This window comes from Dermacentor andersoni, chromosome 1 (genome assembly GCF_023375885.2).
Source record: "Dermacentor andersoni chromosome 1, qqDerAnde1_hic_scaffold, whole genome shotgun sequence".
NCBI classification, from domain to species: Eukaryota; Metazoa; Arthropoda; class Arachnida; order Ixodida; family Ixodidae; genus Dermacentor; species Dermacentor andersoni.
Window position 1 is genome coordinate 31629069 of NC_092814.1, and position 16176 is coordinate 31645244.

Genomic DNA, 16176 nt, shown 5'->3' on the forward strand with positions numbered 1-16176 from the left:
TTTCACTTCATTCTCTTCTTGCCTTTCACCAACCATTGAATAAACCGTGCAAGTTTCGCACTAGAAATTTCTCGTCCCTGCCTGATCGCCTGCAGCTTGCCGACAACGCCACGCTATCCAATAGTAACGCCGGTAGAGGTTTAAGAACCAGTATTACGATCGGCCTGCAGGGGTAATGCTCTGCAAAGCTATCTCAGCTTGCTGCAGGTGCTTCGATCGACCCGCGGGGGTGGCGTCCTTCAGGGAACCGGTGAAGACGACATCGCTAACCGACCATGAACATCCTTCGGAGAATTGGAGACCACGGCAGCGTTAATCCACCATGCGCCCTCTTCGCAGAGTCGGCGACGGCAGCAGGGCTGGCCACGTTTGGCGGACCGTGTATTGTTGGTTGATTTGTCGTGGCCTTCATGGTCTCTTTGCAGCAAGAAGAGCTTCTCTAACAAAAGGGTGCTTTGCGGTACGTTTTTCCTCGGGCCCTAGGATTCGTCACAGTCTGCTGACACTCGTGGCGACTACCGGAGAAAGTCAGCTCTGGAATTAAGAGGCGCCGGCTTGGGTCAGGTGTGACCACCTGGCTACGAGGACCCGCTCAACTCAGGATCTGGGAATACAAATTGCGTACGTGTGTGTGTGCGAGCCCTTCCTCTCAAAGGCGGGTCAACTCGGTCAACTACGCCCCAACGACTGTGGACGGACCGATTGGACGAAGGTTGGACAGCAGTTTTCCCTCCCCTATGGATCTAGGGAGGACAGAGGCTTTTTAAGCAGCAGTTTGTCGGCTGCTAGAGTGTGCTCGGGCTCGAGAAGCAGTGTGCTTGCAGCTGTGTGCTGTATGCTTCGTCTTGCGTGCTCCATTTGGGAGTCACGCTAGACTGTCGAATGTATCTCTTGTTTTAATGTAAATAAATATTGTACTCCTAGTTCTCGATGAGAGCAAGTTCCTCCCTACAACCACGTCCCAGGCGTGAGTGAGTTGGACGACGGCATGGGCCCGCTAACGCATAGTTCATGCCCGACTACAAACGTAACAACTGGATGCCAGCGGCGAGATCGTCCTACAACTCTGACACCAGGCGTCGCAACAACTGATCGGCAGCGGTGGAGTACGCTACCCTGGAGAACGCAACAACACATGACAAATCGGTGATGGTGCCTGACCAGCCCTATACAAATAAACATTTAAAGAAGGTATGCGACAGCGAAGCCTACTAGTAGTTACTTAAATTTTTCTAGATTGGCAAAGAGTGCTTTTCCAGGGGTACAATAAGTGTTTAAAATCGGAGGAATTGTTATTTGCACAGCGAACTCTCGCATCACCATTTGAATGTCTGGGCGAGCTAGCGATGCTTTCGCCAATGAATCAGCCGTTTCATATAGAAGTAGGCCTGTATTCCCAGGTACCCAGACTAAATGGATATTACTTAAGTGTTGAGGTACTAAGGATTAGAACACTCGCAGAAACCGAGATTCATTAGGTGCTGTGAGTAAAGTACACAAGGACAAAGAATCAGTAACAATGATTACGTAATCCCAGTGCGGCGGTGCCAAGGTGAACTTCGTTTTCCTCTTCTTCAGTCCCCTGCTCTGCCACGCCATGTGACAATAAGTATAACTGTATAAATAAATACTCGAAACGAAAAAAGAAGTGAATTTCACTAAGTACAAGAAGTTAGACTAACCAAAATACAAAAGAGCACAAGTACGTGAATCCATATGAATAAACACAATAAAGCCAGAGAAAGAAAGGATAAGGAAAATTAGTTGCTATATTAATTGAAATATCTCAATGATAAGCTACATGAAAATAGAAGTGAACGAAAAGACAACATGCCTCAAGTAGGTTGGAGCCGAATCCACATCTTGCGGTATGCGCACGCTTCTCGCTAATAATCGAGCTACCGCAGTGACCATATATTGATACGATCTCGACCGGGTGAGGTGAGCCTTCACCACAACAATCAGGAAATGACGACGAAGCCGGGCATCATGATGATGAAAAAAAGTAGAAAAGATTATATTCATTTCGTTGGTACGTGGTTGTGACTCTTATCCGAGTCTCGAGCGGTTCTGATTAACACGGGAGCCAGGACGGCCTTAAATAACCCCTTGCGGTCTTGTGGTCATCGACGTCTTCTTGGGGAGCCTGTGAAAGTATTAGTGCTTTCGTCAGGTTCTGCCGTACCTGATCCTGACCTTCGGATTTTCTCCCCTTCGTCTTCCCTTTGTGTCAGCTCGGGCAATAAAAGGGGTGATGCTGTTTCGGAGAAGATGGCAATTATGTCGACATGGGGACGCCCGCTTGAACGCTCCTCACACTTGACAGGTCGATCATACGGGGGCCAAGAAGGCCTTGATTACCCCTTGCAGTCTTATGGTCGTCGACGTCTTCTTGGGGAGCCTGTGGAAGTATTAGTGCTTTCGTCATGTTCTGCCGTCGAGCTCCTGACCTTCAGATTTTCTTCCGTTCGTCCTTCCTTTTGTGTCAGCTCGGGCAATAAAAGGGGTGATGCTGTTTCTGAGAAGAGGACAATTATGTCGACATGGGGACGCCCGCTTGAACGCTTCTCACACTTGACAGGTCGATGTCCAGGCTTATAGTAACAGCCTTTTCTTGGACAAGGCAAATGTTCTTGTCATGGGAACGTACGCCTGAATGTTTCTCACACTTCTCAGGTTGATCATAACAATATTCTCCAGTGCACTTTCATAGGTGTACGAGATTAGCGCTGGGAGTGTTCGCTAACGTCGACCGTGGCGCTTAAAAGTAGTATTTTAGAAACATAGATGCCAATATAACGCACGCCTAACAGAGCTTTATATTTGTATACAGTACAATTAATGAAATATACAAATTACGGAAAAGAAAATTAAACAGGAAGAAGCAGCGAGCTACCGAATGGTTGGAAAGGATGTAGTCGTTCAGCTTCCTCCTAAATTCAAGTGGCTTACCTGACTTGATATTAAATGGTAATGTGTTCCATAGCGGCAACGGATGAAAAATGGACGCTCCGCTTACCATAATTAATTCATACCTTAGGCAAAATGAAATTATTGCTTAATACGAACTTAGTTACAGGGCTAGAAAAGACTGAAGTATCAGGCTGTTGCATGGAGAGTTATTTGTTGGTACAAGAAGGCACTAAGGTTACAGTTAGTACACTAGAGCGGTGAGACCTGGAAAAGATGGTCAGGCGTGGTGGCATTCCTAAACCGCTTCGAAGAGCCCGCGCGCGCGGCCCGTCACGTCTGCGTAGGAGTTCAAACCCTGGCGGCGAGGGACGGCGGCGGGCCCTGTGGTCCTCACCTAAGCATTCACGCCGGCTATTTCGGGCGCGCGCGGAGGGGCATTTGAAAAGCAACCTTTCCAAGGTCGGCGGCCAGGCCGCATGGAGCGCGAACCTCGACCGAGAAACAGAGCAGCGCGCGACCGGCGTAACGAGGAGCGGGCCGACTACGCGATCGACGAGCTTCTCCCGTATAGCAGCGTCGTCCCTGTATCCAGGGCCCGAGCGCGCGGTACGTGGCGCGGGCATGACGACAAAGGCGCGCGCCTATTTGCGGAACCGCCGCCACCGATTCAGACTGCTTGGCGTCGAGAGAGCGCCGCTGCCGCTCTTCCAAGGTCGCCGCCGCTGATGACGTCGGGCGCGGCCGCAGCTGTAGCGGGATAACAACCTGCAACCAAGACGACAAAGCTGAGGCCGCTGAGGCAGCGCGCGTCGGCTCGACCGAAGGCGCGGCCACGCCGCCGCCGATGAGCCGGCCGCACTGGTGTGCCCGCGATTCGGGAGGAGGCTGCCGTGTCTCTTGACGGAATGTCGTCGTGACGTTGGCAGCGGCGGTGCGTTCAACCTGGCGACTTGAACACCTGGGTAGCAGTAGGCGCAGCATCCATGCCACGGGCGGGCGACACAGAGACGATAATTAGCACTCGCTATGAACTCGAGACCTTCCACTCTGGCGCATGTATAATGCACACGTCTTCTGAAGCGCCACGAGGAGTAACGAAATCAGGCGCACAGTATTTGCCTTTGTCCGAAAATACACTGCTCCGCATCGCTATCGTTCCGCTGTCCCGTACACTTGCGTTACGGTCTCAGCGCTTGGATTATTGTCAAGGCTAATTTTGCATCATTAAAGACAGAAAAATAACTAACATGAACCAAATTTTCGAAGGCTATATCAGTGGCGTCTGGGCGAACGAGAAAGGAACTCGCAGGAGCGGAGAGCAACGTTAATAAAAACGGCGGTATAAAAAGTTTAATCATGTATGTGTTATAACACACGCGTTGCAATGTACCAACGATCAGCGGCGTCTGGTAGAGCCGTAGACCCGCGACAGTTAAGGGCGAAGCAACGCATGGCATCGATCGAGTCGATCACACGGTTGGGAAGCCGAGGGGGATGAGCGACGCCAGAGATTTGCAGCAAGCGCCGGCACGCGGCAGCCATGGACAAGCGCAGGAGCAGCTCCTATGCGAGACAGCTGTACTTCAGCTGAGGGCGTGGAAACCACGTGGCCATGCGAGCGTGGCGCTGCCTTATAAACACAGTCGCCCATTGGCCGCCGCGCTTCGGAAATGGCTCGGCGCGTGTGCGAGCGACAAGAGCGCGTTCGGGAAAGCTCGGCAAGGTTCGGGCCCGGTCGGAGCGAATGGGTGAGCGCGTGACGTCTCGCGACGTCAGTTTGTTTGCGGGTGCGCTCGCGAGAGGGCTTCGTTCTCGCGCGTTCCAAACCGTCACGATCGCTGCGTCGGCCACGGAGGCTGCCTTCTTTTTTCGCCCATATTTCTTCGCGAGTGTGATCGCTTTGGTTTGGATTAACTATGAGCATCCACACGTTGCTGCAAGCTGCTGAATACATCGAACGGCGAGAGCGGGGTAAGTGCATCTTGTGGAACCTAACCGATCTACTTTCTGCTCTGCTGCCGATCTCCGGAGGGCACACGTTCGCTTCCAACATGGACGCCAACCGTTTTTTGATCAGCTGATTTTGACACGGGGCGTGTGTGCCTACGAGTTTGACCTCCTGATGGCCAGAATTTTTCTTCTCTCATTTTTTCTTGCAGAAGCCGAGCATGGCTATGCGTCCACTATGCCGATTCCTGTCGATCTCCCGAAGAAGAAGGCGAAGGCGAAGAAGACTCAAGGGAACAGGTCAGCAGCGCTCGGCGATGTTTACCTGCTCGCCCATCTTTAGAGATCGCGTGACGGCACGCGTGGCCATTGCTCCTAGCCCCCTTCGTTGCATTTGCTTGACGAGAGCGCGGTGGCATCCGCGTCCACAAGGTAGCGAATCAATAGCAGCGAGCCCGGCGCGACTGCGCTTCCGATGCTATCGGCACCTAAAATGACGCTCGCGCCCGTAGCAACACGGCCTGCGCTTATTTGCAGCGGCCGCCAGCCGGCTGCGAGTAGTTGTCGCCTGTGCTTCGGCGCCGAAAAATCGAGCGTTGGTCCCTGCTATTTGCACGGTCCTCTAACGTTATCGTAAGCCTAAACGTCATTAGACCCCGATTTCGCTAGGGTTAGCGGCTCGGCCCAAATCGCTGACGTTGAGGCCGGACCTCCAAAATGAGCGCGCGTCGTTGCGGCGAGCGGGGCGGGCGTCGAGCCCTGTTCCAGCCGCGATGCGCAGATGTGTGCTTTGAGCGCCGACGGCGCTGGTTGCTTACCGCTGGATCACATGCCGTCGTGCCAGCTGATCAGCCATTGCAGCATGAGCTTGGAACGCAGTGACGTGAGTGCAGTTTGCGCTTTTAGAACGAACGGGGTTGGCGGCGGTCGTGAGGGAAACATTACGCTATTTGTTAGCCAGCACGCAATCGGCTTTGCACACTCTCCGCGTTGTGTTTTGAGAATGCAAAAGTAAAGCGTGCATGAATAGACTCTGAAGTTAGCGTTTAGTTCAGCGAGCCGTACTTGTAACTCTCTTTTACATTCCTCTTTCGCAGAACCACTCATAACGAGCTGGAGAAAAACAGGTGAGACCAACTTTGTGCCCCGTGCATGTCCTTTAGCAACCGTTATGCCTCTCATTCAAGAAATGACAGTGCTACAAGTTAGCTTCAAAATATGTGATTGTCTTTGTCTTTGCCAGAAAAGTGTTTTGTGCAATGTACTATATTTGCCGACACGAGGTTCAGTGACCTTCAATTGGCAGCTTCTCGCGACTCCTACAAGCTTGTGATTAAGGGGCAACTCCTGCGTGTCAGTCGTGGAAAGCGCTGCCGGTTTGACATCGATTAGAGTGCACTGACGGCCGCATGTTGTTTTTATCGACTTGGAGGCTTGTTTTTATTGGCGCGCGCGTATTACGGATTCCGCTGTCGTTCCAGAGCCGCGTGTGCTCCTTCCCGTTGAATGGCCAAGTCGTGGAGGAGGGAGGGCCTCGCCGGCGGCGTCGTGCGCTTGGTTTGGCGCCAAATTTCGTGCCTCTGTGCGCGCTCGAAAGCGCCCAGCATACTAACTGATTCGGGTAGGCAGTGACCGCTCGCCACCGTAGTCGACCTTCAGGGCGAGCCTTTTGCGTCGGCGCACCGTGGCGCTTGGGGAAGCGCGAATGACGGTTATGTCGTGTACGGCGCGAGTCGGGAATGTTGCTCTATTTTTAAGCCCTTGCCCGCGGCGTTCGTGGGTAGTCATACGTCAGTCGTGCGTGCAGGTGTCCCGGCCTAATGCCAGGAGCGAGCGGCCCGCGGTCGGGCGACGGCCACGCGCGTCTGACCTGGCCACTGTCGCCAAACCGTGAGGCTCTCGAGGTGCGCGTCAAGCCAGCTGTGCGCGGTTTTTGGGCCAGCGGCGCGCGAAACGCCGCGTGCTAAGCGACGGGCAAGCTCCATCGATCGCCGCCGCTCTCCCTGCGCCGGCCGCCGACGTTTCTCGCGACGCACAAATGCACTCGGCGTGCACGCAGTAACACGCTCTAGATCGATGCTATCAATTATTGCGGCATACAGGCTTTATATGTGGGCTCAGCCCCGCCAGCCGCCGTTTCAAGGGCGTCCCCGCCTGTGCGTGCATGCCGACGCGCTCGCGAGAAGCCGACGGCGCGCGCTGCTTCCGCTGCAGCAACGATGGCCTGTTGTAGCAGGCCGGGCGTCCTCCTGTTTGCGCGTCGCAGCCGGCACGGCGATGCGTGCGGCATGTCGTCGCTGCGTTGGTGTTTGCTCCGCCGACATTGCATTGAGACTCGGGTAAATCAGCTAAGTGAATGTTCGCATTAGCAGTGCAAAGAAAGCCACCCTGTGCCAGATGGCTGTAGATTCTCAGCACTGGTGTATTTCTAATGCATGCCGTAAGCAGTGCCCAATGTGGGGGTCATCAAGTGCCGACGTTCGCCATTTATTGTAATGTGTTAACCTCGAGAATTGTCTGCGAAGGACTTGTACCTAAACATGTGCTTGCACGCTCGAGGCCTTGCCATATTGAGTATTATTTTCCATTTTCACATGGATGAATGCTTTCGCCGAGGACTCGCGCTTTGTAAGAATGCTTCTTCAATCTTAAGAACGTTTGAGTGGGAATGCACGTGTATAACTTATTTATTTATTTAGCTAAAAAATACTGCAGGCCAAGGAGTGGCCCAAGCAGTAGTAAAACTTAGTCGTATTGGCGCCTTACGCTGTTTAGGTTGCAAACGCAGCTCCGTTCGGCCGTATCCAATCTATTACCCACGTACAGAACTTGTCAGTTCTCGCCCGCGCAAGGAATCCGTGTTCTCTGCATATCAACACTATCTTTTTGCGGTGCAAATTTTGAGTGGTCGGTGACCGGTCCTACTCGCTAGTGCTCTTGTATACGAAACTCATTTATTGTATAGCCTTCGTCACCAGACTGCGTTTGCCGGGGGCGGCTGGTTCACTTCTGCCAAGAATCAGTGCAAGGGCACACTCCTCAGGTCTTTGGCAGTACCGTGACGTCAGCCGGCACCTCTAAACAGTGCAGGTTGAGTGCGTGACTTGTGATGAAGGCAGGTCTCGTCTCCTCTGTAGCGCAATCACTGGATGTCTCCCAACTCGGTCACCCGTGCAGTTTTTCCTTGGGAGCCGCTGCCTCTGTTCTTCAGCACCGTCTCGAGATGTCACGAGCTGAACGTTAAGGACGGCCACTTCGTGTTTTCGTTGCTTCACTCGACTCCCCACGCCGTCTTTCTCCATTTATCGTTTTTGCGTTGCCGGTTCATTGTTCAGCTTCGTGTGTGCTGCGCTAGTGCTGACACGTAGCTGGCGTCGTACGCGAGAAAGCCAGTGATCCGTGTGCTCGAGCACGGATCATTGCCCGTGTACCTCAGCCCAGCTAAGCAAGACGCGGGGTGAATGACATTATCAAAAGACGCGCGTCGAATACTCGAGCACTCAAATACTACTAAAGTAGAAGTACTAAACTAAGGACGAAAGCGAAGGGCAGATGAGGGGTCAATACGCTATGATCTACACAGCATGTGCGGTATCCTCGTGCAACACGTTCGGAAATGCATCATACCACTCGCGCTAGCTTTGTCGCTGTGGCGCTGTGTTGTCGGGCACGAAGTCGCGGTATCAGCTCACGGCCGCTGCGCATTCCGATCTGAGCGGAATGCGAAGACGCCCGTCTGCCGACACTTCGGTGCACAGGGAAGAAGCCCGGATAGGGATATTATTCATCCGGAGCGCTCCACTTCGACGTCACTCTCAGCCATGCGCTGCTTTGGGCCGTAAATTGTGAAATGCTTAAGGTTGGGCTGACGCGTTTAACTTCGTAGCACTAAATGTGGACGAAAACTTGCTTCGCTCTTTTCTGAAAAAAAAAAAAAAAAAGTAGCTTAAAACTTCCACTGTTCAAAGGCTACGCCAGTGCTGACGGTGCCCATAGTTTCTACCTTCTTGAAGCTCGCATGGAGCAGAGGCCGTGTTCGCAAAAAAAGAAAAAAAAGGAAACGAGCTTTTCAGATGTGACGTTGGACATTGCTTAGCGAAGGTGGCCAGACAATGGTAAACTAGGAAAATTAAGGAAAAGCTTTGTGAATTTGGCTTCAGAAGTTCAACGGGCACTACAGCGTTCCTCTTATAGGCGGCCGGTACTTGGGGCAGCTGTGAGCAGGGAAAACGCGATAAGAATCGCCCAAACTCGGAATGATTAGTTTTTTTCTAGGCAACACTTTTTCCGTCTAGGATTAAACGAGCTGCAACTCCTGGCTCTTGTAGAAAGAATAGTTTTGCCTCATATATTGCTCCTATTTTTTAAAGAAAAAACAAAACGTAATAAGGCTAGTAAGTGGTTTCGGAACCTCGGAATAGGAAATTATTCCTGTCGTGGGTGCACATCATGGAATCCTTCGGTGCATTGTTGCGGTAATGCACACATGAGATCTGCCTTCTACTCCCAATTCTAGGCTCTAGGCTGCCTCCTTAAGTGGTTACATGCATGATAACGCTTAAATAGCTGTCACAAGTGCAAGACTTGCAAAAGCAGAAAGGTGGTCTTGTGAAGGTTCCTCAAACAGATGTTTGGCACAAGAGTTTTTCGTTCCTAAGTGCTCTTTGCCGTTGGTCGGCGACCTTCGCTAATGTGTCCATCAAGCTTGGCTAGAATTTGCTGTTACGAACAATGCTAGCGAAAGAAATTGTCAAGGTGGAGTACAGTGAAAAAATGAGCCTTTGTCGATCTGTCAGCGCGACTGAGCTGAGCGTCGGTGTTCCATTCCGGTTTCCACATCGTCCCTCGACGCGCCTCTTGTGACGAGCATCTGATTTCGCTCGCTCTGTTCAAGTGCATCGCTTTGGCTCGGCGGGCGCCGCTACTCTTGTGTCTCGTGATGCTTGGTTGAATGAGGCTAGAACGCACACTTGGCGAAATGCGGCTTTACAACTAGTGTCCCTGTATATGCTCCCGCATACAGGAACACTATCGACAACTAGCCGAATACGCTACCTGTGTGCTGCTCTGAAAGGGCTGCAGTGTGTGCTCCAATTGTGTCGGTGTTCCGAACAAACATCTTATTTCAACTGTCTGTTGCGGTACCGAAATCTGTTGGTATACGGAGAGAGTCGATAGGCAGATTGCGCTCGTCGTTGCTGGCCTTTTTCGCTTTAGTGCGACCGCTTCTCGATACTGTTCCGCATTCGGCCTCACGCTTGTTCACGGTCTGCTCATAAATCTTGCGTTGATGCATTTGTCACTGAACGTGCCATCAAGCTTAAGAAAGTATAAGGAATGGTTTGAGCTAGACGTGTGAACGCCCGATAGGCCTTCGTCACGTAGCAGCAACGTCATAAAATTATCTCTAACTCATCGTAAATTTAGCGCGTGGTTTGCCTGTTCCTTTATTACGTGAATCTTGCGAACAATACCGGAAAAGATCTTGCGCATGTGGTCACGTTTACAAGCCTTCGACCGTTGTCGAAAGGAGAGCCTTAAGCCTAGTCGCATCTGCGCGAAAACTGCACCTCCGAAAGTTTTCAAGCGTGTGATATGCATTCCTAGCCGTGTGGTATCAAACCTCATGTTGCATCGTTAAACATGGCAGAGAGGCGCTACAAAACGCCGTCTTCCGGTTGGCTGTTTACGGCTGCCAACTGCAACGTGATGAATTGCAGCGAATGTCCATGGTGGGCGACCCTCTTCAGTCGTTAAAGCAATCAACGCATCCAAAATTACGAGCGTAAAGTTGCCACCTGGCAGTTACCGCCGCTTTCGTCCGCCGCGTCTTTTTCAAAGCACGCTCTTATTTCGGTTTATTTATTTTTTCTTTCTTTACGGTGTTTCGTTACAACTGTTAGCGGATAGGCGGTTAATGTCATTAAATATAAAATCTCACCGGTCGGGCCTTGTCGCCGGCCTCTGTGCATTAACGCGTTTTTGTGTGTGTGTGTGTGTGTGTGTGTGTGTGTGTGTGTGTGTGTGTGTGTGTGTGTGTGTGTGTGTGTGTGTGTGTGTGTGATCGCGTGACTAATGTCACGTGTTTGGCCGTGAGACGACAGATGCAGTTGGTACGAACTTCGCGTACTGTGCGAGCTTCCACCACTGGAACGCGTTCTCAGCAGTGGTTGGTGCAGCGAGTAAAACCACAATTTACCTTTTCCAGTGCTGTCCTTTAATACCACCGATGGCAATCATGAGTTGCGATCTCCCTAACGCCGGCCAATAAGGAATCGCTTACGTAAGAAGTTTTGTGAACACAAGTCGAGATTCGCTGAATGTTTCTCACTATATACGTTCCAAGTGACGCTGTATAGGTCAAGTACTTTATCTAGTGTATTAGCGGTTTGCCTTTGGGACGCGTGCTGCATCGAGATGTAGATGTCGAAAGTTGTAATATTGATGTCAATGTTCCCCGAAAAGGCTGAACCTTAATTGCGCGCTGTTCTGCCATTATAAAACAGCGTAACACTTGTCGGTCTGGATCACTTCCTTTGCCAGGACTTCGGGACATAAATATGTAACACGAATGGTGTCGTGTATTTCGGTCTCAAATACTGTCTTTGGCGCTGTTTTACAGCGAAGCTGTATATCGCTAGCCGATTCGTCCGTCTGTCGGTCGCCTGTACGCCGAAAACTCCTCCGGCGCAGCCCCATGCGCATGCGCCAAAAAGAGAGTGAAAAAGAGAGGCGCGCGATTAGCCAACATCACCTAGATAGTGCGAGGTCTGTTTGTTTACTCCGGTCCACGACGTCACGCTACCTGGCCCGAACTTTCCATTGACAAGGCTGGGGTGATGAAAACGGTGACGTCAAAATCACTGCTGCTTACTCGGGAACATCCCCATTAGATTCTATGGCAATTTGGCGAGGTAACATGACGTCATGGATTGGAGTGGAAAGGCCTTGTGCTATCTAGTTGGTGTTGGATTAGCTGCCCCAGTAGTGACGTCGCTGCTCTCCGTCGTATAGCCGAGCGCGCGCGCAGTAGTTTCTCTCCGGCTCCGAAATCGGTAGGCCACGCGTCATACGTACTCCTTAGCAGTAGGCAACTTTCGATCAGCTACGCCGCATGCAGAACCGGGAACGAGCTCGTCTACGCCGTGCCGATGCTGCATCCCGGTCAAAAGAACAGGCTTGTACAGCCAAGCGCAAGCAGCAACTGCGTACCGAGGATCCGGCAGCCTACCAAGCCGTCGTTTAATGAACCGTCAAGATTAACCCACTTATAAACATCGGGGCCGTACGTTTCAGCTTCTCTGGTTAACCATCTGTACGGAGTGCTTGGGCGGTGACTTTTTTTGGAACCATTTCGCTGACCGACAAGCCCAACTACAGATCGCTACAATATCTCGGCCCTAACCATTGGCAAGCGCTATATTGGCCCATACTAGCGCAGAGTTTAATTTGCGGGCCGAATTGCCTTTTCGGCCGTAAGTGTTTCTTATTGACCGGGCGCCTTCGCTAACAACATGACCGACGTCTCGATTGGCTGGTATCGGCCGAACAGTTGTATAGCGCAAGAACTTTTTTCTGAAAACAGATCCGATTGGCCCACGCTTATTCCCCAGGCTTCAGAGGAAGCTTTAGCTCGGGCCCAACTCCGACGCGGCCTATTCAAATACATGTAAAGATGCAAAAACGTTTTTCTGAGATAACCCCTGGACCGATTTTAATGAAATTTGTTGCTTTTGAGAAAGAAAGATAAATTCTAGTGACTGTTGGAAGCGGAATTTTGATTTAGGGCTTGAATTTTGTTAGATTTACAAAATTTCAGAAGTTTGAAAAAGATAGAAGCACGAAGTTTACAAACTAATAGCTCTGCATCAAGAACAGATATCGCGGTTCTGTAAACGGCATCCATTAGATCATTCAAAGCGGACAAATTTCATATGTCATTTTACATCTTACGCGAGTTTGTTACGTTGTTTGCGAGGGTTCTGCAAAAGTTGTAATTACATATTAATAAATTTTTTGAGATTCATGTATAAGATGTCAAATTTGTCCGCTTTAGATGTGCTATTAGGTACAATTCACAGAATTGCGGTATCACCTATTCTTGCTGAGTTACAGAGTTGTAAACTTGATAGTTTCGTTTTCTGAAAATTTGCTATTTTTGCCAATTTTTAATAAAAAATTGACGACCTAAATTGAAAATTCGAAACCAACAGTCACTAGATTTTAAGTTTTTCTTTTAAATGCAACAAACCCCGTAAAATTTGGTGCTGTGGTTGCCGAGAAAAACGAATTCTCCTTTTACATGTATTTAGATAGGAGCACCCGAGCTAAAGCTTCCTCTTCAAGGAAATTATGTCGCTTCAAATCCCGCGCCCCTCAAAGCTTATAGTGCCGACAGTTCATTGGGCTAAAAACTGGCGCAAGGGGGAGGTCACGCATTCGACAGTTTTGTCTAAATGAATGTCTGCGTGACTGGTTTTTACTAGGTACCAGGTGTCGATTTGATGCGTTCAGAGGGCGGTTATGAAAGGGGAGGGGATGTTCATTCGCTCACGCATACGCTTATATCGAATGGCAGAGGGGACTGATGACACGTTTCCTTTCTCGTTTGGTGTAGTCTGATATGGCGTTAGTATTGCTGTTGTAGAATGTTACAAAGTGTTAAGGATATTTTATGTTAGAATGTGTGCCGTAAGAACCCTGGATTTAGACTAATTTTAATATATAAGCGACAGTGCATTACATAATATGTAAGTCAATTTATACGGTGCGTCAGATTTTACGAAACTGAATAAATTACTATAGAATCGCCTATCAACTTCTCGAGACAGAAGTTTACAGGAAGATGGAGGTTTGAAGTTTGGTAAGTAGTACTTGAACAGGAACGTTGCTGAAGCCACAGTTTCGACAAGGGCGCTTGTCTTCAGTCGGGGAAGCAACTGCTTTCCGTCAAGTGCGTTTTATACACGCGTAGTTCACTCTTTCCCACCTTCAATGGGGCTGGGGGGGGGGGGGGAGAAGGAGAATAAGCCGGTGCGTGGTGCGGGCTCGGTAATGTTAACGAAAAAGCGAGAGAGAAAAAAACTTCGCTATGTGACAATAAGCTCGCTCGAAAGTTTACTGATAAGATTACAAACACATTCCATGACTTGGCACAGCCTACAGGTGCATCTCGGTAACTGAAGAGGGGGTTGCATAGTCTGTGTAAGCTGAATCGTTTGTTCGTCCCTTTCTTAAGGAGGTCATGGTCGTTTCACTTGACATTGGTTCGTCAGTATACAGCCGCCACGTTGTCGTGATTAGAGCGTGTTTGTATACCTTCCAGTCGAGGTGGCTTGGTCGATGCACTTTCCTTCTCAGCAAGGCAGTGCTTTACTTGCTGACCATCACCAGTGGTGCTGCCTTTTGTGTCGCGACCGTACCCGCCGCTGTGAGCGATAGATAGGTCACACCAAGAGAGCCTTTGCATCTTGCCTTGAGCTGAGGCTGGCCTGGCGTAGGGCGGTATCCTTGATGAAAAGCCAGCGGCCCACGGTGGACGGCGCAAACGCACTGCTGGGCGCACCGCACCCGCGCTCTCTAGACGGGTGAGCATATGTGCACTATTTATGTGTTTGTGAATGGTGTAGCGGTCGTGCTAAAAGCTGGTGCACGTTACATGCTTCCTGATCCCACAATATTCGCTGCCGTGCGCGATACCGAAACAAGTGTCGGTAGGTCATTGCCATTTGCCGAGGTGGCTATTCCATATGTCGTGATTGCTCGTCTTGCTGCTCCGAGTTCGATCCGCGACCGCATGTGCCGCGTTTTGAAGGGAATGGAACGTGAACTTAAAAGTGTGTGCTAACTGGAATACGTGTGCTGATGTTTGTATCTACAGATGTTCTGATCTCTATCCTCTCGTGTGCCTGTCGGTTTTGAGACGCCAAGCAATCTCGTGTGAGGAATAATACGCGCGCACACTGCAGAAACGAGGCCCGTTGTTTTGCCAGGGTGCGTCCGTTGGAGCGCGGGTTATCCGCGGCAATGAAGTGCGACCTCTGATCGCGAGCGTACAGAGAAACTGCTGGAGCCTTGCCGGGTCGCACGGGCGCGTGGAAGCTGACTTCGTGACAGATGCTCGGCGACGACTGACAGCGCAGCGTCCCAGATTCGAGAACTCGTCCCGGACCGACCTCTTGCGCAAGGCGGCGGCCGTTCTTCGTGGCCCGCTTCGATGTCGGCTTCCGGGTCGTGGCAGAGAAAGTCTGTGGCAGTCTTCCCCGGCGCGAGGGCACAATAAGGGCTCGGTGTCAGACCCTCGGTCATCGAGAGCGTTTCTCCGAGACCTGATGTCTCAGCTCCCCACCCGCCTACTTCGTCTAGCGCCCTCTTCATGAGGCCAATTTATTCGGCATATTCGACAGTGCTTTTCACATCAACAGCGGCTTCCAACTGCTCACCGTGCAGAGCACGCACAGGGATCGCGTGCACATAGCGTGCTTGACCTATGAAGCGATGTTGCGCGCATATTTTCGTTCCATAGCCAGACCTGTTACAACAGAGCGTACAGAGTAGCCGTTCTTTCCCGGGAAAGATCGCGCGTTTCCGTCCATGCACTCTAGCGAATATTTTGTCCTTGTGACTGCATGGCCTCCCTAAGCTTAATAAATGTCTTTCTGGCGCTATTTGTTTCACGATGGCAAGAAACAAAGCGCTAAGTTAGCGTCGACGAGAGGAGTGACATATGACGAGCACGATGCTGAGAACCAGCTCGATCCTGGACTCCAGAAAAGACACTCTTACGCAGTTCTTACGTTCTTAGCACTTCGCGACTGGTTTTAGCAGATGTGGTCGCAGACGATACACTGTTGCGACTCACAGCAGTATATAGTTGGGCGTAGTGCTGAGCTTCTGGAGGGATACTTAAAATACTGGTGCCAGGTTTTGCGCTCCCTGCCGAGTGCGATGTGCGCGAAAAACGAGCGGTGAGCGTGCACGATTGCGTGTCGCGCGCATTCCCTTGACAGGCCCGTGACGCGCAGTGAGAAATGGCCATTCTTTTCCCGTCGGCGGTCGCTCGGCACAGCCGGGAAGAGCGTGTCTCCAGTTGACCCCCCCTGTCGTTTAGCGCGCTGCTCCAATTGCTGCTGCTGCCCTTTTTGGCGCGTGTAACGAGGAAGTAAATAAATAAATAAATAAAAGCTTCGCTACTCTGCACTTGGCCCGAACTGACTTTTATTTGGCGAGGAGCGTTGACTCCCGGACGCCGCCTGCGCTGCTGTCGTTCACAGCGGGCGTTTTACGGGTACGTTGACACCTCGCAACGCGCTTCGT

General features: G+C 51.0%; 1 protein-coding gene across 1 annotated transcript in view; it reads left to right on the forward strand.

Annotated features, from left to right (window-relative positions):
- Positions 1–4647: 4647 nt before the first annotated feature.
- The window catches only part of LOC126543834 (max dimerization protein 1-like), a 94794-nt gene continuing 83265 nt past the window's right edge, over positions 4648–16176 (forward strand). The window contains exons 1-3 of the mRNA XM_050190962.3: positions 4648–4884; positions 5073–5160; positions 5958–5987. Coding sequence (XP_050046919.1) covers positions 4830–4884; positions 5073–5160; positions 5958–5987 — 173 coding nt within the window. The 5' untranslated portion in view covers positions 4648–4829. The remainder of the gene's footprint in view (positions 4885–5072; positions 5161–5957; positions 5988–16176) is intronic.